This window comes from Oreochromis aureus, linkage group 23 (assembly GCF_013358895.1).
Source record: "Oreochromis aureus strain Israel breed Guangdong linkage group 23, ZZ_aureus, whole genome shotgun sequence".
NCBI lineage: Eukaryota > Metazoa > Chordata > Actinopteri > Cichliformes > Cichlidae > Oreochromis > Oreochromis aureus.
In genome coordinates this window covers 21344343-21369391 of record NC_052963.1, presented here as the reverse complement: position 1 = coordinate 21369391, position 25049 = coordinate 21344343, and the positions used below count along the sequence as shown (strand labels likewise).

Genomic DNA, 25049 nt, shown 5'->3' with positions numbered 1-25049 from the left:
AATAGCCCTGTGTGCTCTTTAAGTGTGCACTGCAGCCTGTTGGTGGGGGGGAAAGTATTTTTGACCCAGGATCACATCTACTGAGACATTTAATTTTAGAAATGAGCCACATCTCCATTTTTGAGAAATCCTCACGGATTTTGTCATTTCAGTGTCAAAGCTTTTTATCAACTTCAAGACTTTCAAACATTTTCAGTTTAGCTTCTTTACTAATCGTCACCTGCTCAGTGGCTTGTAGCAGCTTTCCCTAAATGGTGTCTCATTAAGGCAAGATAAGCCTTTCTGGTGTTCGTTGTGGGTGTGAATTTAACCTTTCATTCCTAAACCACAAGGCCAGTGCGGTCTGAGCTTTAGGAGGCAGAACATCCCAGTTTAACTTTACAGGACAACCACATTCTGAAATTCTGAAAAAAAATAAATAAAAAATAAACAAAACATGGATATAATGGGGGGAAAAAACACAGAATATGAACATGAAAGTTTTATAAAAATATGGATTAAAGTGTTTTCACAAGTCTTGTTAAATCATGAAAAATCAGAAGGCAACAAATCAAAGGAAAACATTGTTATCACATAAGGAAAACATGAAAAACATGATCAATTAAGCACATGAACTGGTGATTTTATAAACCCGTTACCAGAACAAAAGCCCACAGAAGCACAGGAAGGATCCTTATCAGGTATCAACACAGAAAGCCAATCAGAGGACAGCAGAAGAAGTCATAATTTGGTGGATATCGCTCACCATTCTTAGTATCTTCTTGGCAGGTCACGGCGATCACCTGAGCCAAGGTGAGGGCCAGGCAGACGATAATCCTAGAGTGCAACGAGGGGCCCATGTCTGCATGCCAGACATGCAGCGTCCTCACACACAAGTCGCCGTGCAAGAGAGGAAGTCAGCGAGAGCACGACCCTGAACTACAGCATCCAGGCTGAAAAATCCCAAATATCCCTGAGTGCAACACGGCTCCTGGATGAGCGATTACTGCAAACTGAAAGGAGCTCCCTCTTCAACCACCCCCCCACCAACACCTCCTTCTTTGACTCTCTCTCTCAAACTCCCTCCCTCTCTTTAGTCTCCTCTATCATCATCATTTCTTTTTGCTCTATTTCAGGGCCACCCTCCTCCTCCTACTGCAGTTGCCTTGAAAGATGGCGTAATTAAAGGCTGCATGAAATTAGTCCATTTGAAAGGCTGATGAAAGAAGATGGGTTGGACGGTGAAGCTACAGTTGAGCGCTGTGCATAATTTGCAGGCTGTTTCATGACCATTTTCCTTGAATAATCTGAGGCTTAAGAACAAGATCTGCATGAGAGTTAGCTCTTTTTGTTCCCTTGCTGCTCTACGTGAAAAGGGACACCTCAGCTCAAAGCAGTGGTCTGTTTGAAAAACGTCTGTGAGTTTGGGGTGTTCTTTAGCGGCCTTTGGTTTAACAGCCAACAAAGTTTATGTTCTAGTTGCTAATATAAAGTTTCTTTCACTTTGGGGTTGCAGAAGACAAAAACAGAGCTCTAAAACTGTTGCCTAACCTCAAGATAATCATATCCTGCAAATATTTTAATGCCGATTAACAATCTTTTCTTAAAGTCTATTACATTTAGTGAACTAGTCTAGTTGGCTGCCTTTTGCTTCAGTAATGTTGAGGTCCGGGCTCTGGGGAGGCCAATCCATGACTGAAAGTGTTCTACTGTGTTTTTTTCTATCCAGGTATGATTTTACTGCATTGACAGTCTGTTTGGGATCATTGTCATGCTGAAAAATGAAGCTGTTACCAGTTAGATACTTTCCAGATGGTGTATCAAAATCTCATTGTACTTTTCTGAGTTCATAACTTATCAGTTTTGACAAGATCTCCACTGAACAGAACACCACTGGCTGAATTGCAGCCCCAAACCATGACACAGCCTCGACCGCGCTATGCTAAGTTTTCAGCTAATAGCACTTTGAGAATCAATGTATTGGTGCAAAAATTCCATTTTCCATCTATGGCATTTTTCCTAGATTATAATAATCCGCCATTAGGGATAATCTGGCTCAGCAGTCCCCAACCCCTGGGCCACGGACCAGGGGTTGAGTCGTTTGGTACCGAGCCACGAGAGTTGAGGCTCGGGTGTGAAATTTATGGTTTTCAAGGCTTTTACCGTTAACTCTGCTTCCCTGGGTCTTTTCCCGTGTTGTAGTTGTGTGTCTTATTTTGAAAGAAGTATTTACGTGTTACCATAGCGACCAGAGAGCATTAAGGGGCAGAGAGGAAGAAGTTGCTCTCAATGTTGTTGGCGCATTTCAGGAGGACGCTGCTAATAAAGTTAAAGTTAAACACAATTACACAGTGAATTTGCGTTTATTATTATATTTACAAAATACCACAGTTTTTGTCTTGGTCATATCATTTTATTTTGTTGTATTTATCCACGACACCTTAAAGGCCAGTCCATGAAAATAAAGTCTGATATTAAATCGGTCCGTGGCGCAAAAAAGGTTGGGGACCGCTGCTCTAGCTGATGATTTCTGATGATTTCAGTGTAATTTGGGAACATTTAGTGTCCAAATGAAACTAAATTTACAGCAGTTTATACAAATCCTTATCGGTTTGTTGAGTACCATAAGGAATTTGTTGGAAACTTTGCTATCTACCTGATATTTCTGTCCAACATCTGTGCACTCCAGCTGGAGCTGTATACGGTGCGCATGTTACATCCATTCGATCTGTTTTCCAGATAAAAGCTGTCTGCCAAGTCACTGTGTCAAGCTGACCCTCAGTCCCCAAGGTGATGTCCCAGAGGTGGATGGCAAAACAAACACCATGACTCCTCTGTCATTGTCTCCACTACAATATGTTTGTTTTCATGAGTAATATTAGCTTCAGCTGAGTTGTCAGGGTCTTCCTAAAGTAACATTTCTCTCAGTGGGTGAGGTGGATTTCACTTGTTTCCTTTGCTGAACAAGACAGGAAGTGTTTCAGGTGCTTGAAGAACACGCTGATTTCTCATCACGAAGCCAGCAGGGACAAAAACTCGGGCAGATGGGAAGTCAGTTCCTCTGTCAAATGAGAGCTCAGGTTCTGTATATCCATGCACTTTTTTCTCTGCTGTGATGGACTAATGGTTAGAGAAGATATTTTTTTCACTTCTGGTCACAAGGGTCAGACTATCAAACAACCTTGTTGCCTGTTGATTTTCTCTGGAAAGACTGAGCATGTCATCAGTATATGTTTTACTCTCTTTAATGTGATCTGTCACAATGGTTAAAGCTGGTATACCACCCTAACCTCCTAAACCTACATTTTTATGCAAAAATGAGTCTTGTTTTCTTGATGAAATGGCCTAAACTGGTGACAGAAGGTGAGGTTACAACTTAGAACAATATAACTGTGAATTACAGCAAGATTTTTTTTAAAACACATAAATAATACTTACAAGCAAATCCATGACTTTTTTTGACCTAAAAGTTAAAAAATTAAAGGGAGTGTAATGCATAGAATGCTAATGCTGTCTTTAGCTTCTGTGGTAAGAAAGCTTTAAACCTTCAAACATACTATTTCTGGTTGTATAGACTAGAAAGCAGTGCAACCACAGGAGAGATCAACCCACCATCATGCATGCAGGACACACTGTGTGTGGAAGCCACCAGTCAGAAAGGTTGACATTATCCAAACTAAAAAAAGCTCAGATGCAAAAACATTTAATCCTGCAAAAACCACAGAGGCATCCCTAACAAAGAAAAAAAATCCAGACCGTTTTCAGGCTGAATAAAGATAGACTAATGGCCATAGCAGATGTTTCGTGTATTAGACTCAAAGAGGAACATGTAGCAACAAAATCATCTGTATAATTCCTGTAATACTTAATAGTAATAGACTTCCATACTTTAAGTATGCCTTGAAAATCAAATTTTCCAAATTCAGATGGCAAAAAGTACAAAACAGGCACTTATAATTACTTCTGCCACCTCATTTGTCAGGTGACAGGAAGGTGCAGGCCTACAGCAACCTATCAGGTTAACACACACCTCACTGTCCCATATTCCCTTACAAATTCCCTGCATTATTTAACATTTCATGAGTCTGAAAGAACACTCCCGAATCAGCGTCCTCATTGAGAGGGAGCACTCCTCACCATAACCAGTACAAGCAAAGGGTGCCCAGCAGTCGAGTACAAGCTTTTTCTTACATGGTTCGATATTTATGCATCTTTAGAAATGTTTGCTGCAGCAACCAAAAACTTTGTGAAGCAGGTGGGAGACACAGGGAGGTTGATCCCTGTCCCGAGCCTGAGTGAGGCTGACCGCTACCAGCCCCTCAGCCTGGTTACCAGAAAGAGGAAGAGGCATTTTTGGAAGAAGGACAAGTACGCCTCAACACCCTTCTCACTGAAAGACATCCTGGTGGGCGAGAAAGAGATCACAGCAGGTACATTAATGTCAGAAAATTCATATCTGAGTAAATATAGCTAAATTTTATGTTGAAACATGAGCCTTTTCCCTTTAAAAGGTTTAAGATTAGGGGAAAATAAGTTTATTCCACTCTAAGTATTGTATCATGCTCCTGCATTTTGTTGAATATATAAAGACTGCTGTCCACTGTCTCTAATTTTCATACTGTATTTTTTTAATCTTTGATATTTTTTGCTGATTCCAAGCAACCTATGCACCAAAGAGCTACACGCCTGAAGGACTGAACAGGAACACATTTGCATAGACTGAAAACGCTTATCTATAAGCTTTCTGTAGGCAAACACTGCAAACAGATATAACTGCGCTACCATAAAACAAGCATAAGGCCTTTATAGTCACGCAACCCACAAAAAACTTTGCAGTCATTGCTTTGTTGCTAGCAGATTGCCATGGTCACCTGTAGTTTTCTCATGCTTGTCTGCAATTGGTACAACTTGAGTTGCAAGTGAAAAAGTGTGATGCAAAATGGTCATAGTTTGTCTGTAGTCTGTAGTAGTTATGTGTCAGTAAAACTTCAATTAAAATGTTATATGGATACATGGACAAAAATAAATAAATAAATATAAAGCCCAACATATCTGATTTACTATCTGAAAATGTTGTTGTCTCCATTAAAGTTTCAGATGAACTTCTGTAGGTTTAAATAATCTTTAGCCTTAATATTATTTAATTATAGTGAGTAATGTTTGGAATATGGTCATCTTTAGGTTTCACAACAAATCTTAACTTAACCGAACTTTGTTTTTGTTATCTCTAATCATTTACAACCCACACGAGGAAATCTGGTAGCTTGTTGTTTCTGAGGTGACCAGTGTTTGTGTTTGTGGAGTAGGAGCCCATGAGCTTAACAAGCTAGCTAGTTAGCAAGCAGAGAAACATCTAATATGGCTCATTTGGGAGCTTAGCTAGGCTAGTTCTCTCCCCTTGCTCCTAGTTTTTAATCCACACATAGATAACCAGCTGTTTTCTTATTATTTATCACTATACAGTTTTTCAGAGTATTATCAATCTAACTCAATAATAATAAAAAAACCCAAAAAGCTAACAAGCTAATCTAAGCCTATTGCCAGTCATTCTGAAAGCATTTTTCAGCATGTAGCAGCCATGTTGTTAATACTTTCCCTGTAGTTAGTCAGACAATAATGTTAAAGTAATGTGCAGAGAATCATAACTTTGATTATTTCAGTGGTGAACAGGACATAAAAGCTGCATATATTCACCAGCTTATTCTGAATGATAAAGCAATTCCTCCACCAATGTGGTGCTGCCCATCTGCTTCAAGGTTGAATGTTGTACATTCAGAGACGCTCTTCTGAAAATTATTGTCATAACAAATAGTTCTTTCAGTTCTTTGGCTTCGTGTAATTTGTTAGAGTGAGACATAAAACATTTTTATGGTTTTCAAGTTTTTGAGACATTAATTTTCTTCATTCTAAGAAAAAAACAGTTCATTTCTTACATAAACATTTTAACACTATAAAAAAATGTTTCACTGCTGCAACAAATATTATAAAATGTACTTTAATTGTCTCTTCTATATGTTAAATAACTATTATTCAACTGATACATGAACAGATACCATTTTACTGTTGGACCTACTTGCAGTTAATGCTTACAAAAGCATAAGTTAACCATAATATTAACTATTGTTTTCTTTTGCAGGGGTGTCCTCTTACCAACTCCTCAACTACGAAGATAAATCTGATGTAGCTCTCAATGGTCGGTTAGGGAACCACATCATCAATGATGTGGGGTTCAACATCAGCGGGTCAGACTCAGTGGCTGTAAAAGCCTCCTTTGGCATTGTGACCAAACACGAGCTGGAGGTGCCGACGTTATTGCGTGAACTCAACTCCAGGTATATGAATTGACAGACAGGGTATAACAGCAGCTCAGCGGGGGCTCTTATCTTCATGTGCTGGATGTTAACGCATCAATATCATCATAGTTTCTCAATACAGATTAGATGAAGTTACTTTGAGGTAGTGCTTTATTAATAATCAAGTAGAAGGATATATTTCTTTAATCAATTATTCATCAATTTGAAAAGTAATCATAAAATACCTGAGGAAAAGTTATTAAATTATGGCACTTTGTAAATCGGATATTTCAGATATCTGCATTGAAATATTCTCCTTATGTCCACAATAAGTTGTCTGACCTTCGACCTCTTTGTTACACGGAGAATGCGAGAAGAGGGTTTCCCTGTAAGGATGAATAAACAATCATGTTATTCTACACCTTCATACATACATACTATATGCAATTGGACAATGCAAGCCAGAGATGTTGCCTTGCTTGACTTTAACAGGTGCTAATGAGTTCATGTTTAATTCAAGCTCTCATTTTTTGATCTTCCAGGAAAGTGGACCTGGATCACTGCCTGATTCGTCAGTCAAAGGAGAGCGGACGCAGTGTCCTCTGTGTTGTTGTGGAGAGTATTCGCACCACCCGTCAATGCTCTCTGACCGTGCATGCTGGCATGAGAGGGACCACCATGAGGGTAAAAATATCTGTAGTTTTTTCATCTTAACACCCTCCAGGACCAAGACCCATCCAGGGTTAGAATTAGATTAATGTTTACTGGCTTTTCATAGGTTTTTTTTTAGCTGTTTGATGAGTTTTTTAAATTAAGCTTCCTTGGTAAGATGAAAACTTTGAAAGAGTACTTCATGTTTTTACACCTCTACTGGGATACCTAAACTGACTTCCAGTTTGTTTCAGGATCCAGTGATTTGGTGCCACCATACTTGACTTAACCTTTAAAGCCCTACACTCTTGATGTTTGGAAACCAACTGCTCTTGGATGTTCCTAGATCCAGCCTCAAAAATGAGATTTTTCAGTGGCTGTCTCCATTCTTTGGAACAATTTACCCTTTCACAGAAGAGCTGCCCAATTACTCAACCATTTTTAATGCGTCTTAACGCCCACTCACATCCTGGGCCATTTGACCTCAGTAAGTCACATAATAGGGTGGGGCTAGGCTTCACAATGGGTTCGCCCGAAACCTTGGCTGATTGTGACCCACCTCGGCTCGTGTGATTAGATAGAGGATTATTAGGCTCCCATATGGCTCAAAATCTGGGACTCTCCACCAGTTGCTTAGAACTGAAGAAGCTTCTCATATGAGAGGTGAAACGTCTTTAAGGAAACTTAGAGAAGTCCAGATGCTTTTCTTTCCAAGCTCCTTAGACTACGATGACCTGGATGACTGAGAACCTTCACAGACATTTTTAAATATTCTTAAAAAAACTCCTTACTTTCACTCGCTGTCAGTTCTAGTTGAGCTCGGTATCCTGGCTTTTACTGCACAAGTAGTCTTTTTTACTTGAATTATTGTTTATTTTAAGAAGTTTTATTGACTTTTATTGTTTATGTATGTGTATTTATAGTTTATTTAATGATTGTAAATCGTTAATGTGTATTTAGCATAACGTGTACAGAACTTTGATCAGCTGAAGTTGTTCTGAAAATCTGCTATAGAAATAAACTTTATGTCTTCATGTATGTAATGTGGCCATGTTTAAATTCATAACACTATATTTAAAACAAATGCGTCAAGGGCAGTGAACAATCCATCTCCCAATCATTTACTCAAAATAACGAGTCCTAACTCAATCATTTTTCCCTCACCTAAGCCCAAATTCTCCATTTAGCCGCCTTTTCCATCTGTAACTATCAGCTTCCTGCTTTGCTTCAGTTTCAGATTGACGATGGCAGAAACCCCAAAGGTCGAGACAAGGCCATTGTCATCCCAGCTCACACCACCATCGCCTTCAGCATCTGTGAGCTCTTTGTTCGACTGGATGGACGACTTGGTAGGTGGGCAAACCATGCCAATCTTTAATTCGCCAATTAATTCATGTTTATGAGACGAAGCACTAACTTATAGTCGACAGGTAAGCTGACAAAATCTGTATGAAGAACTATGTGAAGTGTAAGTGATGAAAAAAGTTAAAATGGTCAAAAATGGTCAAAAATGAAACACTCAGAATGATTTGAAACCATAATCGTGAGCTTGTGTGATATTTATTTGAGTGTTTGCAGCCAGTTTGGGTCGATGATGGTTGTAAAAGCATCCTGCTGCAGTTAATTGCTGAATTGGTTTGATAACACGTTTGCTGAAATCATCTGGAAACAAATGATTCTGAATTTCAGCTGGGCAACGCCTGCAACCTCATCTGGATTTCTGGGACTTTATCTAATGGATAAAGTGTCGGATGGCAGATACTTTACCTGTTAGGCCACGTGACTCTGACACTTCAGTACCAGCTAGTGAACACACATTTGAAGTCTTGGAATGAAGTCATAAAGTGTTTTGAACAACAATTTAATGTTTCTGAGCGATTGAATACAACATCCAAGGTAATGTCCAGGCGCTGAAGGAACTTTTAGACCAGGTTCAGTCCCCATACTGGCCACCCATTACTCCAACTACTTAAGTTCTTGAAGTGTTTGATACTGCAGCAAGAATAAACTTTCAACATAGCAAAATTATAACAAATCTTACTCCAGCATTTCATAGACTAAGTTGTTATTAGAGATATACAAAGTCAATAATGAAATGTTTGATTTGTTACAAAAATAATAATAAACAACACACATTGCCTGGTTTTCTTCTCCCTGTGTGTCAGATATTTGTGTGACTCCGGAGTCACAGGGAGGCTTTGAGCGTGAGCAAATCCGGGAGCAGCTCGGTGGTTTCATTGGTCGCTTCTCCATGGGGCGACTACGCCGCTTCCTCTCTGGGATCATCTACGGAAACCCCTTTAGAGCAGGTATAAGTACAGTATTTTTCATTAAATAAACTGACCCATCCTTCTCAGACACTGAGTACACTTTAATCCAACCCCTGTGTAGATGACCGAACATTCGAAGAGCTCACCCACTCTGACACCTACATGGACGACATGGTGACCGACTACTACGAGAAGGCCGCCAGCATGACGGACATTTCCACCGCTTACTTGAGGGAAAGCTCACATACAAGGGTCAACCTCCTCAAACACAACATCCCCAAGGGCCCCTGTGCGCTCTGCGGGATGGGCAACCAACGGCGGGAAACCGTGTACGGCTGCCTGGAGTGCTCGACCGGGGGCCAGAAATACGTCCGGCTGCATGTGGTACCCTGTTTTGATCTCTGGCATAAAACCTTGAGGTGAAAAAGGCCTTTTTTTCTTACAAGTGATACAAGTGTGACTGTTTATCACGCTGTCGTGAAAACTGGGCCGACAGCCTCAACACGCCATTACTTCAGCTGCAGCCAAGTGATCCAGTAAAAGATGTAAACATAAACCTGGTGCTATCCGTACCTTTGTGGTGTATCGTTTTCAGTATCCCACTGGCACCGGCGCATTTCTACACGTGTGCTGTGTGTGTACTGTAGCTGCCAGCTGATTTATTATTAACTGAGGGTATTAAAAATAGATGGGAGGAGGGATCGTGTGAAGGCCAGCGACGAACAAGTTCCAAGTGTGTCACTGATGTTGAGTTTCTGTTTTAAATTTGTCTCGCTTGAATTTCAGTTTCCAATTTTGTTTAGTTTTTTTGTTTCTTTTGGGGATGTTTTATTTAAAGACATGCACTTCTAACATACTAAGAAACACAACTACACAAGAGCCATAAAGTCAGCAATGGTTATGTCCTAATCTACTATTATCAAGGCTGTATGTCTTCTTACTAGGAAAATAAGGTGTTTTAGGAGTAACATATTTCTATCTTTCTGTTCTTATTTTAACTGATTATTTAAGAGAACACCTGGTTGAACACATCATTAAAGGTACTTGAAAATGTAAAATGCTGTGCCAGGTAGCTTTGGATAGACTTTTTCCCTTAATAGAGTTAATTTGCTTTAATAAATGAAATTGTTGTTTAAAAACTGAATTTTTAATTTACTCAGGTTACCTTTGATATTAAAATCTGTTAGGTGATATTAAAGATGTAAGAATGAAAAATATGTAAAAAAGTAAATTCTACTTTTTGTATGGCTTAAAGTCTATGTATGTATATTTAAAGAGAGCCATGCTGTACTTTTGTGTAATACCAATTTGTACCACAAGATGGTGCAATGAGTCAGTGTGACCCAGGCATGTCCAAAGTCTGGTCCCCTGGGGCCAATCATGGCTGTAGGTAAGATCTTATATGGACCACCATTTGTACCTTAAAATGTATTATTAATGGCCTGCAGACAAAAAGAAAATTAATAAAGTGTAATTTCTCTTTTTTTACACTCACAAAATACACACAATAGTATATAGTATAAAATCGACCGGAGATACTGATATTCAGTAGCTCCACTGGTGTTTCATCTTATTTTTCTCTCCATATGCCAATGAAAAGTAGATTTATTTTGTTAAGGCTTGAACACACCTGATCAGCATAATGATAATGAAAATAAATTGTAAAACATTAAATTAAATTAAAAATTATGCTTCAAAAAAGGCAAGGAGATGAGATGAGGGTTAGACACAACCCAAAGTGAGAGTGAGTGGCAAAGTTGTGAGCAGAATCACTTCCTAAAATTGAATTGTGCCACGTCTACTGACATCTATTGGAGAGATTGTGCACACTGCGCCTTTAAAAAGCAGATTAACAATAAATGGGGAGAGCAAAAAAGAAACAGGTTGTCATAAGTTACGCATCAACACAGGTAATGAAAACCACTGGTGAAACACTGCCCCCCAGTGGTGAAAGATGTAGTCAAATTCTGCCAATGTTAATTACAAAAAGTACCTTTAAGATAGCTTTAGAATTTGTTTACTTTATTCTTAAGAAGTATTGCATATTTATTTTAAGTTGAACATCATCCTCTGGGATACTTGGTCAAATACTGTCTCTTCCAGTGGCCAGTACTTAGGTATATCTCTAAAGTCTCCCTTCAGAAATCCAATCTAGAGAATAACACATCGGTGTGAAACCATGTGGCCTAATGGCCATGTGTCTGACTTTAACTCAGATAAATTGAGGGTGTGAGTCCCCAACTGTGAAATAAACACAAACACTTTTTTATTTTTAATATATATAATAAACTGCTTTTATTACCAGTGTCTGAGAAGATAATAATGACTCTCTCTCAGCTACCTCTAACAACACTGTGGAGTGATTGCCATCTGAAGGATAAAGACTAAATAACACTATATACGTATGTGCTATAATGACATCCAGCACATATACCATCTTGCTCTACCTCCAAAATGATCTTTAGTTGCATAAACATGACTGGTTAAAAAAATGAATATTATTAAAATAATACAGATAACACAGTCATCTCCAACATCTACAACATGATTTGTCACCATCCAGATTTATGAGTTCTAAAAAAAAGTCTGGCCTTTAAAGATGTGTACAGATGTTATGAAGGGGCAGTGGCGGTCCTAGCCTGTTTGGCGCCCTGGGTGAACACTCCCTCTGGCGCCCCCCCCCCCCACACACACACGCACACACAAAACATGTTAAGGATTGTACATTAACATAAAACTGTTGTCCACACACACATATGAAGAGAGAGAGAGAGTATGCATAGTATGCAAACGGCTACCAAACAGCCATCATAATTCGTCATACAATGAGAACAGGACAAATCAACAATGACTAATTAATATTAAAATCTGTAACATAATGTATTGTTTGGAGTTTAGTCTGTTACTGTTACTATTTTTACCATTTCTTCTTGGGGCAACTGTAACCCACATTATTTCCTTAGGGATTAATAAAGTATTCTGATTCTGATTGTTTCAGGATGACCTGCCATTATCCAATGACACATCTGTTTACCTGTATCATTTGTTCGTTTCTTCTCCTCTTCTTTTCTCTTTTTTCTAAACTGAGCACCTGATGGCTTTGAACTTTTCTTGTCCATCTTCCATTGGTTTTAATTTTGCACTCCAGTATGAACACCCATCCCTCAACCAGAGGATCACCACAACATAACCTAATAGACCTACACCTTAGTTCACAGATTAACTTTGTCTAGGGTTTATTTCTGGGATTTCACACAACCCAGGATTCAAATCATGAATACATAATGGGCTTGGATTTACAACATTATGAATGAAATGTGCTCTCTTTGGAAGCAGCAGGTCTCCCTCCCCTTTCGACGGGTTATGTGTGAGACTTTAAATCATCAAACTGTAAATTATAAATTTTAAATTGTTATTGATCCCGTTACCCCGAGTCCTAAACTGTATATTTATTTTCTTACTCTACTATATTTATTGTTCGTTTACTTGCACTGCTGTAACTGGAGCCTCGTCGTCTCGTCTCTCTATATACTGGACTGTATGTAGCGGAGATGACAATAAAGTTTACTTTGACTTCAGCAGCGCCGCAGGCGCACCGAGGGCTCTCGCGCTCAGTTTTCGTGTATAGAATTTCGAATAAACATCGGTGCAAATTATAAGCCTGTATCATAATGTCCGGTGTTTTCGTGTTTGTTGTTTTGTATGGGCTCAAAATGTGGTCATAAATATTTTGTACTTGTAAATCAGGATTTGTTTGTGTAAAAAGAATTTGTGCGTGCGTAAAAAAGATTTGTATGTGTAAAAAAAGATTTGTGTGTGTGTAAAAAGATTTGTATGTGTAAAAAGAATTTGTGTGTGTGTAAAAAGATTTGTATGTGTAAAAAGAATTTGTGCGTGTGTAAAAAGATTTGTATGTAAAAAGATTTGTATGTGTGTAAAAAAGAATTTGCGTGCGTAAAAAGATTTGTATGTGTAAAAAAAGATTTGTGTGTGGACTTAGCCAAAAAACCCTGCAAGTTACAAGTACGAATTTTGACCCTATTTTTCTTCCTGTCATCTGATTGGTCAATGTCATGTCAATCACAAATGTAACAATCCAATCAGAGAACAGATGGGTTTGGCTGTTGGAGGGGCACTTTTTGAACTGCAGGTCCTTGAAGGGTAATACAGTTTGAAGCTGGAGGATCTCTATATAAATATCCGATAGCAGCTAGGTCCCCTTACTTTCAGCAGCTGTTGAAAGGATAAAGTTGTGGTATGTCAGTGGTCAGAAATACCATTATTACTTTAGGATTAGTTTAACACAAAGTCAGGGCTGACCCGGGACCATTGCTGTGAGTCACAGTGCGCAGCATAAAGGTCCTTTCACATCGGACGCAGGATGTGCTGCTAATGCTAACTGCTAACTAAAAGCAAAGGATCCAGAATTTGTTGCGCTGGCTGCTGAGCTCTGTGGGTTTTGCAGCAGCTCTACCTGTACTAGATGCACCTGCTCCTTGTCATTTCTATCTCTGACTTTATGTCCTCTACAACAGTTTCTGGTTTTTTTTGCTAGTTCTTCAAATGTTCAATAAAAACATGTATGCTAATTCATAATGAAGAAAGCTTTGTAATGAAGACTGTCATTTCCAAAACACTGCCCCCCGGTCCGCAGCGCTGTTGAAAAGGCTGTGGAAGTCCCTGTATAAAGCACGTAGACCTGTGACACAAAAATCACCAAACTCTGACGACCACAGACTGTTTTCCTTCATGGTGATGAAGGAAAACGCTGGGTTGGCATGTAAAGGGCATTTATTCCTTCAAGGACCTGCAGTTCAAAAAGTGCCCCTCCGACAGCCAAACCCATCTGTTCTCTGATTGGATTGTTACATTTGTGATTGACATGACATTGACCAATCAGATGACAGGAAGAAAAATAGGGTCAAAATTCGTACTTGTAACTTGCAGGGGGGTTTTTGGCAAAGTCCACACACAAATCTTTTTTACACATACAAATCTTTTTTACGCACGCACAAATTCTTTTTACACATACAAATCTTTTTTATGCACGCACAAATTCTTTTTACACATACAAATCTTTTTTACGCACGCACAAATTCTTTTTACACACACAAATCCTGATTTACAAGTACAAAACTGATTTACAAGTACAAAATATTTATGACCACATTTTGTTTTATTTTGCGAGTTGGTTATTAGATGCTGCTCCAGCCAGCCAGAGAATCCCCCGCCGCCCCGCCCTCTCCTCCCTGTGCCGCAAGCAGCAGGCGCACCTCGCAAACGGAGGGCGCCCTTACTCCCAGCAAACCGATCGGTGCCTATGACATTCCCAATATGCGCTGGCTGCCGTCGGGGCAGCAAGAGTACGAGCATTTTTTTTTTTTTTTTTTTTGCCGATGCCCGTGATGCCGCCCCCCATCACGATGCCGCCCCGGGCAACCGCCCGTGTCGCCCGTATCTAAAACCGCTACTGTGAAGGGGGGGAGCTATGCATGTAGTCAAACCCCTTTTTTATGTTACAACCTTGTACTTTGACCTCCTTGTCACCAGAGGGCGCCGTGCAGTGTTTTCCAAGTCAACTCAAACCGGATGTGTCGACTGTCAACAAAACGCAACACACGTGTGGAGGAAGAAGAAGCATGTTGGTCTCATGTTCATACTCCTCCTGGGATATATAAAGAGTTAAAAAGAGAGGATTAATGCGCTGAAGTTAAGGAATATTTAGTAAAATGAAGTTTGCTTATAGGGTAAGTGCGTTGCTGTTAGCTCCTTTGCTAAAGTTGCGCTGCTTTAGTAGCGGGAATGCGTGTCAGACCAAACTCCATTTAAAAAGTGTTAGATTTAATGTTATTCGATGTTGGAAGTGCTGTAAACATTCAACTGTTCTTGCGTTCAGTGGTTTATCATTCATAATTATTTCGGCTTGTGTATATAATAACAAAATATCGGTTTAGTTGTGTGTGTGTCTGTGTTTTAATGCAATTAAAGAATCTGCCTCTGAATGTGTTGAATTCCCATGTTTTGACAGGAGCTGCACACACTTCACTGATGATCAAAAGTAAAATCCCTTTTCTTTTATTTTGTAGTTTTCCAATTTGCTCGGCGCAGTCTATCGCCAGGGAAATTTGAACTTCTCCAAAGATGGCAACGCTGTTATCAGTCCAGTTGGAAACAGAATCTCTGTCTTCGACCTGAAGAAGTAAGACAAACAGTGATATATGACATATACAGGAAAGGGTTATCTGTAAAGTCCTGTCCCATAACATCTGGATGCAGAGCCCAGCGTCCAGTTGTTATAGGACCTGCAAAGAGAAGAGTTGCATGCACCGTTTTCTGTGGTCACTTGAAAGTATTCGGACATTTATTTTCATGGTGTCCACTTTAAAATACAACTGATTGTGCTGCAGTATAGGGTTCAGTGTGTAGGATAATGGAAAATAAATTATATTTTCCATTCTGTTGTATCTAAAAGCTGTATTTGTCATGTTAAATCTACACTAAAGTAGCTTTGCATGATTCTCTTCTGAACCCTTTGCCCTTTTGGCTTCTGTCTCTTTACATCTTCATCCCTTCCTGCCTAAAAGCACATTTTTCCTCTAATTTGCCAACTTCTGGAAGCCTGCAAGTTTGTGCTATTGGTAGGATTATTTTCACATACATTTGCCTTTTTATTTGAAACTTTGTCTACATTTACACACATAAACATTACATATATGTCATAAAGTAAGAAAAAGCATAATAAGTAACCTTTACAGTCACCTTGTTTTAAAAATAATGAAAATAAGACTGTGTTTTTACTCTCTGCCCTGCAGCAACACGTCTGAGACGCTGCCATTCTCCACGACAAAGAATATAAGCTGTGTGGGTCTCTCTCCTGATGGGAGCCTGGCGATCGTTGTGGATGAAGGTAGAAAAAGTATTTACAGTTAAGGTCTTCTTTAGGACTCGGACGACAACAAAATCCAAGCGTGTCTGATCATGTTTGTGTCAAACAGATGGTGCAGCGGTGCTGGTCAGTCTCATCACCAGAGCCATCCTTCATCATTTCCACTTTCACAAACCTGTGAGCAGCATCCGCTTCTCACCTGATGGAAGGTAACCACCGGGCAGAACATGTTCCTCCAAGCCTGAAGGAAAAAGCACACACATGTTCAAACTAAAGTCAGTGCAGACGCATTTCAGAGAAACTCAGGAGAGTTTCCTCCAAACACGACATCCCGTGTACTTCACAGACTTCCAAAACACAGACTCTTGGTGTTAGTAAGATACAGCTTAAGCAGGTCACTTTTGAGGATGCCAATGTTCACATATGGACAGAGAGGACAGATGGTTTGAAAGAGGAGTGAAAGAGGCCATCTATGTCCACTGTGAGCGTACCATCTTTGAACAGAGGCGGTGGTTTACGACACCAACTGTCTGCCATCTATAATCCAGTTTTGAGTTCCCTCCCAGACGTTAACGCCCACCACATCCTGGGCCATCTGACCTCATCATGACAAGGTGGGGCCAGGTTTCACAATGGGCTCAGCATGGGCATGAATGTGATGGTAATTTGAGGTTTTAATGATTTCTTTTAAACATGAGGCGCTGCCATTCTCCAGAATATAACCTGTGGAATGATTGTACAGCATTTCACTTTCACAAACCTGTGAGCATGATTGATGGAAGCACTTTAATGACTTCAAAAAAAGCAAGAACTGGGTGCACAACTTCAAATTTATTTTGGATTTTCTGTAATTCACATGCACGGTGGTTAGCACTGTTGCCTCACAGCAAGAAATCCTGAGTTCAATTCCACCATCAGGCTGGGGTGTTTCTGTGTGGAGTTTGTATGTTCTCCCCATGTTTGCGTGGGTTCTTTCTGGGTACTCCAGCTTCTTCCCACAGTCCAAAGACATGCAGTTAGTGTGGTTAGGTTAATTGGTAAGTCTAAATTGCCAATAGGTGTAAATGCAAGTGTGAATGGTTGTTTGTCTCTATGTGTTAGCCCTGCGACAGACTGGCGACCTGTCCAGGGTGCACCCTGCCTCTCACCCTAAGACAGCTGCCCCCCCTGAAAAGGATAAGCAGAAGAGATGGATGTAATTCCCACAGGTTCAAGCATATAGATACAGGCTGTAATGTATACATTCACCCACTTGAATCTTTTAATAAGTGGTGCTGAAGGTTCAGCAATATCTTTTAACTTGACAAGGCCTCTTAATAGGAAGCAGACCCAAACTGTGACCCTCAGATGAGAGGAAATTGGTTAGGATGTTCAGGAACCACCAAGGCTCAAGTCTGTCCAAGGTGAAGTCAGATTTACATCACCATTGACTGAGAGGGTGCCGACCAAGAGAGAAGCCCATACTCCAAAATTGACACCTTTAAGCGCGACTGAAATTTTCAGATGCTGACATGGACAAGACAAAACGTGTTATGATAAGACCAGATAAAAACTGAGCCTGGCCACGATGATAAGAGGTATGTTTGTAGGAGTGAATGCATGGTGGTGGTAACATCATGCTCTGGGGCTGTTTTCCTGTCAGTAATACAGATACATTGCACATGAAATAATGAAATAATGGAGGAGGTGGACTACCTCCAAATTCTTCAACATCACCTCAAATTAACAGCTACATGGTTGAAACTTGGACACATTAGGACAATGATATTAAACACACATCAAGCTAATTTTGGAATTAATAAAACAAACATTAAACTTCTGGAATGGCTTTGACAAAACCCCGACCTCCACCCTTTTGGAAATTTGTGGACTACACTTAAAAGCCGGGTCTGTGCAGGTTATATCACTGGATTGTTGATGGCTCCCAAATGTGTCTGATCAAGGTGCAGCTTACTCAGGGACATTTAACCAAACATGAGTGGAGGTCTCTGTGGATTAAAGAAAATCCCAAATAAATTCAAACCTGTGCATCCACTTCTTATTTTTTTAAAGTCATTAAAGACGTGTGCTGTAAAATCATTATCTGGAGAGAACAAAAATTATTCTGACGACTGTTTGCTGCATTTTGTAGGAAGTTCATTGTAACAAAGGAAAACGTAGCTCTGATGTACCACGCTCCTGGGAAGAAGCGAGAGTTTAATGCCTTCGTCTTAGACAAGAGCTACTACGGTCCCTACGATGAAACCACCTGCATCGACTGGACAGACGACTCCAAGTGAGTTTGTCAAACACGAGAGTGCAGAAGAAGCCTGTAATTGGACAGGAATACATTGTGATTGTGGCGTTTTTCTTCCAGGTGTTTTGTGGTGGGCAGCAAAGACATGTCGACGTGGGTGTTCGGTGCAGAGCGCTGGGCCAACCTGATCTACTACTCCCTGGGTGGACACAAGGACATCATCGTAGGCTGTTTCTTCGAAAAGGACAGCTTAGATGTAGGTTTACTGCTGCTAATCTACGTATATACATATATGTTGTAGGTGTGGTTCTGTGTGTTCATCCCTCGTGTGCATGTTTACTCAGCTGTACACAGTGAGCCAGGACGGGACGCTGTGTGTGTGGGAGAGCGACACTGAGCTGGACGGCCTCATCCTGAAGAAGAGCCAGGACAAACCCAAGATCCCGAGACAAGGGGAGGAAGAGGAAGAAGAGGAGGGCGAGGAGAGGGACAAGGTGGAGGGAGAGGAGGGGGAGGTGATCAGAGGGAAAGTTGAAACCGCCAAAGAGAGAGAGAAGAAGAAGAATGTTCGATACAAGATGATGAGCAAGTAAGACTCCTCGAATTTCCCGATTCTTTTCCTGATTTGTCTCTAATTGGAATTCTGATTTTATAACTGCTAAAGTTTACATATTTATTTTTATTTATTAGTTTAATCAGTCAAATCAAATGAATTTTTTTTTTTTGGGGGGGGGGGGTCCTAACAACTTCAGTATATTTAATGATGTCATACAAACTGTTACATTCATATTGTGAATATTTTCAGTTACCGGCTCTTCATTTTCACAGGGATGGATCAGAGTTTCTGTTTTGTCTGATTTGTTTGAGACATTTATGAGCTTTAATAACTTCATAATTACAGGAAGAATCCATGTGAAATTTTCAGGGCTAGAAAACACATTTGAGCTCTGTTTGGTTTGTAAGAACTTGCTGATTCTTGAGCTTTTTGCTCAGAGGGGTTAGTTTTGCATGCTTACCTCACTATTTTAAGCTCTGGCTTTATATCCAGCTCTGTAACATTAATAGAAGACAATGCTGGCATTAGGATTTTAGTGAGATCTAAAAACAGCTTTTTGTTTCCATGTTCAGACACTTTTTCAACAAAGAAGGGGATTTTAACAACTTGACTGCTGCTGCGTACCACAAACCGAACCACATCCTGGTCACAGGCTTCGCCTCTGGGATATTCCACCTGCACGAACTTCCAGAGTTTAACCTCATTCACTCCCTGAGGTGAGAGAAAAGCTGCGGTTTGGTTTAAAAAGTTACAGGACAGATGTGTTTTCTCATCTAACCGTGTGGATGTGTCTCCATGCAGTATTTCAGACCAGAGGATTGCCTCTGTAGCTATAAACAGCTCCGGAGACTGGATCGGCTTCGGATGCTCGCGTAAGAATTTGTTTCTTGTTATGTGTGTGTGTGTGTGTGTGTGTGTGTGTGTGTGTGTGTGTGTTAGCTTACTGATGTCGCCGAGTAAAACTTAAAAAGGTAAACATATTGATTATTTCAGGGATGGGCCAGCTGCTGGTGTGGGAGTGGCAGAGTGAGTCGTACGTGTTCAAGCAGCAGGGACACTTCAACAACATGGCCTCGCTGGCTTACTCTCCAGACGGACAGTACATCGTGACGGGAGGGGACGACAGCAAAGTGAGTCTCAGACTGAAACCTTAAACTTCATGTGTCCATGCTGAGGCACTAGAACAGGGGTGGGAAACTCCAGGCCTCAAGGGCCGATGTCCTGCAGGTTTTAGATCTCACCCTGGGTTAACACACCTGAATCAAATGATTAATTCGTTACCAGGCCTCTGGTGAACCTTGAGACATGTTGAGGAGGTCATTTAGCCATTTAAATCAGCTGTGTTGGATCAAGGACACATCTAAAACCTGCAGGACACCGGCCCTTGAGGCCTGGAGTTCCCCACCCCTGCACTAGAAGAAGGTTAAAGAGGCGGGTTAGTGAAGATGGTAAAAACCCTCCGTTAACTCTTACGTGGGATTTTAAAATTGTAAACAGAATATGATTCGATAAATGAAGACTCAAGGTCTCGTCTCTGACTCCACGCTGTGTTGATAAATTCCTGCAGGTGAAAGTGTGGAACACCAACACCGGCCTCTGCTTTGTCACATTTACTGAACACACCAGCAGTGTCACAAACGTCACCTTCACCTCCAGTGGCTTCGTCATCGTCAGCGCTTCTCTGGACGGGACGGTCCGAGCGTTCGACCTGCACAGGTGGGCGCTGGCGGCGAGGACGGGAGTGTGTTCTTTTAAAAGATGGTTGAGAATGTATGCTTGTAATGTTGTTGTTGTTTTTTTTGTTTTTTTGCAGATACCGAAACTTCAGGACTTTTACGTCACCTCGGCCTGCGCAGTTCTCCTCCCTCGCAGTAGATGTCAGTGGGGAGCTGGTGAGCGCAGGAGCTCAGGATTCCTTTGAGATCTTCCTCTGGTCCATGCAAACAGGCAGGCTGCTGGAGGTAGGCATCATGCTTCTTTTTAATCACGCTTTTTCATCCTTCCTTATGAGACAGACTAACTTGATTGAAGCTGCCAAGATCACTCAGATTAACACTTACTTCCTGCGACCGGACAGGTCCTGGCGGGTCACGAGGGTCCGGTGAGCTGCCTCTGTTTCAGTCCGGTTCAGTCCGTCCTGGCCAGCTGCTCGTGGGACCGAACCGTCCGGCTGTGGGACATGCTGGACAGCTGGCAGACCAAGGAAACGCTTCCCCTTACATCTGATGGTAAATGCAGATCCTTCATGAAGCCATCAGTGATTCATCTTGTTATTTGGGTGTTTTTTGATGCTGCCACTAGGGGGCGCCAGTTTGAAAGATTCAAGTTGCTTATAAGTTGGTTTTGTTTCTTTTGTAATGTTTGTTTGTTTGTTAGCAGTCTAGCGTCCACAGTTTTTAAGATATCATGTTCAGCCTTTGTGTGACGGTAGATACCAGTAACAGCTCGGGCTTATTTCCTTTGGGTGAAAACTGCGTCCAAGTCAAGGTCACACCAAACTGAAAATCAGTAACAACTTTTTATGGCTCGTTTTCAAACTTCCTGAAAATATACTAGGCCTTGAGTTCCTAGGTTTGCTATGCATTTGACCTTGACCTTCATTGTTAGCAAAGTCGATGTTGAAAAAAATTTACAGAAAACTTATCAAGTGATATATCATATGAAAGGGCATAGAGAGAGCTGTACAACACACTTTTTGTTTTTTCAATACGACGCCCTACAATGTCACAATGAACCCATGAAGTTTTGTAAAATTACATGCGTGCATGAATATATCTTTAAATTTATCTTAAACTTTTTGCAGCTTATAGAAGCCAAAGATTTTAGCCAATTTTGCTCTGATTATATAGGTAAAGATGATAAAATAAACCATTTTACTATGTAATGCTTCAAGGTCAAAGTTCATGGTCACACGAACTTATTTAAAGGCTTTATAGTTTCCTTTGGATAATAAAATAACAGTCATTTTGGGACATCAGCACTTTCTTTGGCTGAGCTTTACAACATCATGTGGCTTCACAGTAACACAAAACATTTATACACTGTACTGGATTTTTATTATTAGTGCTGACATCAGCATAAAACATCAGGCTTCAGCATAGCCCTTCAGGGCGAGTTCTCTCTGTGCTCTTGTGTGTTGTATACGTCTATGTAAAATTCTGCCTCCCTCACAGTGTTTTTATTTTTATTTTTTTAATTTAAATGTCTTTGTTCCTCAGGCTTGGCGGTGACGTACCGCGCTGACGGTCAGGAGTTGGCTGTGGCCACTCTGAACGGTGAGATCTCTTTCTGGAACCCGCACACGGCCACACAAAATGGCTCCGTTGCTGGACGACACGACCTGCAGACAGGCCGCAAGGAGACGGATAAAATCACAGCCAAGCAATCCGCCAAGGGCAAGTGAGTGGACGGGATTCGAGCGTCAGGTTTGATTCCACTGGTTCAAATCATCTTGTCTAATGTGACTTTTTTTTTTTTCTTCTCTCTCTCGTTAAGGTCGTTTACATCACTGTGTTACTCTGCGGACGGGGAGTCTGTTTTGGCGGGGGGTCAGTCCAAGTTTGTCTGCATCTACAACATCAAGGAGCAGATGCTCATGAAGAAGTTTGAAATCTCCTGCAACCTGTCCTTCGACGCTATGGAGGTGCGACCTCAGTCTGCTCAGCGAGTTTATTTCCATGTCACATGACTGCAGCATACATATTTAATAACATCAACTGTCCTAAAAAAACAAATGTATGGTTGATGGTTGAGGGGTTTTTTTAAGGAGACGAGGCGAACCCAAAATAGGAATTTAAGGCATTTTTTAAAAGTGTATGTTAGATGACTAAACATAGATGGATCGGATGCATCTTTAGTCCTTGAAGAGGTTTTAATTATGACAGGTTTCACTCATCCTGTTGTCCTGCTTCACCTTCAGGAGTTCCTGGACAGGAGGAAGATGACAGAGTTCGGCAGTCTGGCTCTGGTGGATGAAGGAGCCGGGGACGGAGACGGAGTCAGCATCAGCCTCCCTGGAGTCAGGAGAGGTACAACCCTCACACGAAGGCTCAGACCAGTTATTATAAGTGTGGAAGTTGTGTGTTTGCTACAAGGTGCAGTGGACAGAAGTGGTGATCGCTGTCCACATAGCTCTATGGAGGACTGAAACCGCCAGAATTAAAAATAGGTCAACTTTAGAAGTGAGGATTTTAATGTATTTTGATTAATTTAGGTGATTTAAAATTTGACATTTTCTCTGATTTTGAGCTTGAGTTGATCTTGAGTTTATGATATAATTTTGGCAGCCCTCCATGTAATTAAGTAATTGTATTTTGTAAGGATCATGAGGCCTTTTACCAAAAAAAATGTCTCTGGTGTCTTATTCACTGATGTTTTTGCTTCGACCTTCACTGATTCTTGTGTCTGCTCATCCTTAAAGGTGACATGAGTTCTCGTCACTTCAGACCTGAGATCAGAGTGAGCTCGCTGCGGTTCTCCCCTACTGGTAGGTGACAGAATTACAGCTTGGAGCATGGTTTCAAAATGTTATCCTGTGAACACTGGATGATGAAAGACAACACTGATGTTGTCCTTCATGATGTTGATGTTGTCCTTCATCACAGCAGTTTTTCATGTTGTTTTCTGCTACCATTACGGTGTTTGAATCTCGTGCAACAAACTTCGCTGGACACCAGCAGACACGTTCACGAAGCACATATGAAAAGCATGCGTCCCGTTACAGACGAGCTTTGTCGGCCGGTTAGTGAAGTTGTTCTCCTCCTCAGGTCGCAGTTGGGCAGCCACCACCACCGAGGGCCTGCTGGTCTACTCCCTTGACGGGTCACTGGTCTTTGACCCGTACGACCTGGACCTAGACGTGACACCGGCCAGCATACGCAAGCAGCTGCGCCTTCAGGAGTGGGCGTCGGCCATAGTCCTGGCGTTCAGGCTCAACGAAAAAGCCCTCAAGCAGGAAGTGTTGGAGAAGGTCCCACACGAGCAGAGTGAGTGAATTTCACCTTATTTAACATTTTGAGTTCCTTTTTTCACTTGGAAACGCCTGAGTGATGTGAGTTGTGCGTCCTTCTGGTCTAGTCCCGGTGGTTTGCGGCTCTCTTCCTGACATTTATGTCGAGAAGCTGCTGGGTTTCATCGCCACGTGTTTGGAGAAGTCGGGCCACTTGCAGTTCTACATGACCTGGGCCCAGAACCTGCTCATGCTGCACGGACAGAAACTGAAGAACAGGTGTGTCCTCAGGCTCTCATTCACATCACAGATTCAGTTCAGCATGACTGTAAGTGAACAGAAGATGACAGCAACAAATATTTCAATGCATCTGCTTTGGCATGCAGGTCTGGAGCCATCCTGCCCACGCTGCAGGCGCTACAGAAGAGCATCCAGAGGCACTTCGACGACCTCTCCAAGCTGTAAGTTACAGATCCTCTGAAATGTTGTGCCTTTGCCCAGATACAGCTCAGCAGATCTGAATGTGTGCTTTGTTTGTGCAGCTGCGACTTCAACATGTACAACATCCGCTATGCCGTGGCCCTCTCAAAGCAAAGAGGCTTAAAGAGGGCGGCTGAGGAGGAGACAGAGGACCAGGAGGAGGAGGATGAAGAGCTGTCTGAGGAGATGAGCGAGGCTTCTTTAGAGGATGCAGAAATGATGCTGTAGGCCACCTCAGTGCCGCAGCATGACACATGTTGGACTGTAAAAGAAAAACAGATTTTTGTGTACTTGGATGTGATGTTTTAGAGTTCTTTTATAATTAAATTCATATGTAACTGTGGATGGTTTTCTTTGGTTTAATGAAATGTCACCCTCTATGATTATTATTATTATTATTATCATTATTATAATTATTGTTATTGATTTCTTTTTTGTTAGCGGATATATAGAACATTTCTAAACAAATGTTATCTACATTATTATGCAAAGGTCTTGGACGTCTCCATATATTTTTAGGAAAATGTGAAATAGATGCAGTGATTTACATATCTTCAGGAATAGTTCTCCAGGCTTCTTGAAGGACATTCAGCTCTTCTTTGGATGTTTCTGCCTTTTGTTCTGTTCTCTGTCAACATGATCCCACACTGCTTCAATAATGTTGAGGTCCGGGCTTTGGGGAGGCCGATCCATGACTGATAATGTTCCACTGTGTGTTTTTATTCAGGAATGCTTTTACTGCATTGGCAG

The 25049-nt window shown here is 41.1% G+C and overlaps 3 protein-coding genes across 4 annotated transcripts in view; 2 read left to right on the top strand and 1 right to left on the bottom strand.

Moving 5' to 3' along the window:
• LOC116327538 (collagen alpha-2(V) chain-like) overlaps positions 1–1034 on the bottom strand; it is a 34494-nt gene extending 33460 nt beyond the window's left edge. For both annotated transcript variants that reach the window (XM_039607493.1, XM_031749170.2), the window contains exon 1: positions 746–1034. In XM_039607493.1, the coding sequence (XP_039463427.1) occupies positions 746–839 (94 nt within the window). In that variant the 5' untranslated portion in view covers positions 840–1034. The remainder of the gene's footprint in view (positions 1–745) is intronic.
• A 3120-nt stretch (positions 1035–4154) lies between these two features.
• pjvk (pejvakin) lies at positions 4155–10200 on the top strand. Its single transcript, XM_039606242.1, has 6 exons — positions 4155–4409; positions 6116–6311; positions 6815–6956; positions 8155–8272; positions 9089–9232; positions 9315–10200. Exons 1-6 carry the CDS (start codon positions 4199–4201, stop codon positions 9614–9616), a joined length of 1113 nt encoding a protein of 370 aa, XP_039462176.1. The 5' UTR covers positions 4155–4198; the 3' UTR covers positions 9617–10200.
• Positions 10201–14765: 4565 nt separating this feature from the next.
• pwp2h (PWP2 small subunit processome component) lies at positions 14766–24642 on the top strand. Its single transcript, XM_031749167.2, has 21 exons — positions 14766–14940; positions 15280–15392; positions 16006–16100; positions 16189–16288; positions 18211–18354; positions 18436–18571; positions 18660–18904; positions 19444–19587; positions 19673–19743; positions 19865–20001; positions 20439–20587; positions 20685–20832; positions 20949–21099; positions 22090–22270; positions 22367–22514; positions 22791–22899; positions 23292–23357; positions 23638–23856; positions 23948–24098; positions 24206–24280; positions 24362–24642. The coding sequence occupies exons 1-21, from the start codon at positions 14923–14925 to the stop codon at positions 24525–24527; spliced, it is 2766 nt and encodes a 921-aa protein (XP_031605027.2). The 5' UTR covers positions 14766–14922; the 3' UTR covers positions 24528–24642.
• The last annotated feature ends 407 nt before the right edge of the window (positions 24643–25049 follow it).

What these genes read in the sequence shown, in the direction of transcription:
- pjvk (XM_039606242.1), top strand. Translation starts at nt 4,199, where the DNA reads ATGTTTGCTGCAGCAACCAAAAACTTTGTGAAGCAGGTGGGAGACACA. An exon ending in CGAGAAAGAGATCACAGCAG is followed by an intron (nt 4,410 to 6,115) that starts GTACATTAATGT and finishes TTTCTTTTGCAG; the next exon opens with GGGTGTCCTCTTACCAACTC. An exon ending in CGGAAACCCCTTTAGAGCAG is followed by an intron (nt 9,233 to 9,314) that starts GTATAAGTACAG and finishes ACCCCTGTGTAG; the next exon opens with ATGACCGAACATTCGAAGAG.
- pwp2h (XM_031749167.2), top strand. An exon ending in GGCGATCGTTGTGGATGAAG is followed by an intron (nt 16,101 to 16,188) that starts GTAGAAAAAGTA and finishes TGTGTCAAACAG; the next exon opens with ATGGTGCAGCGGTGCTGGTC. An exon ending in GCTTCCCCTTACATCTGATG is followed by an intron (nt 21,100 to 22,089) that starts GTAAATGCAGAT and finishes TTTGTTCCTCAG; the next exon opens with GCTTGGCGGTGACGTACCGC.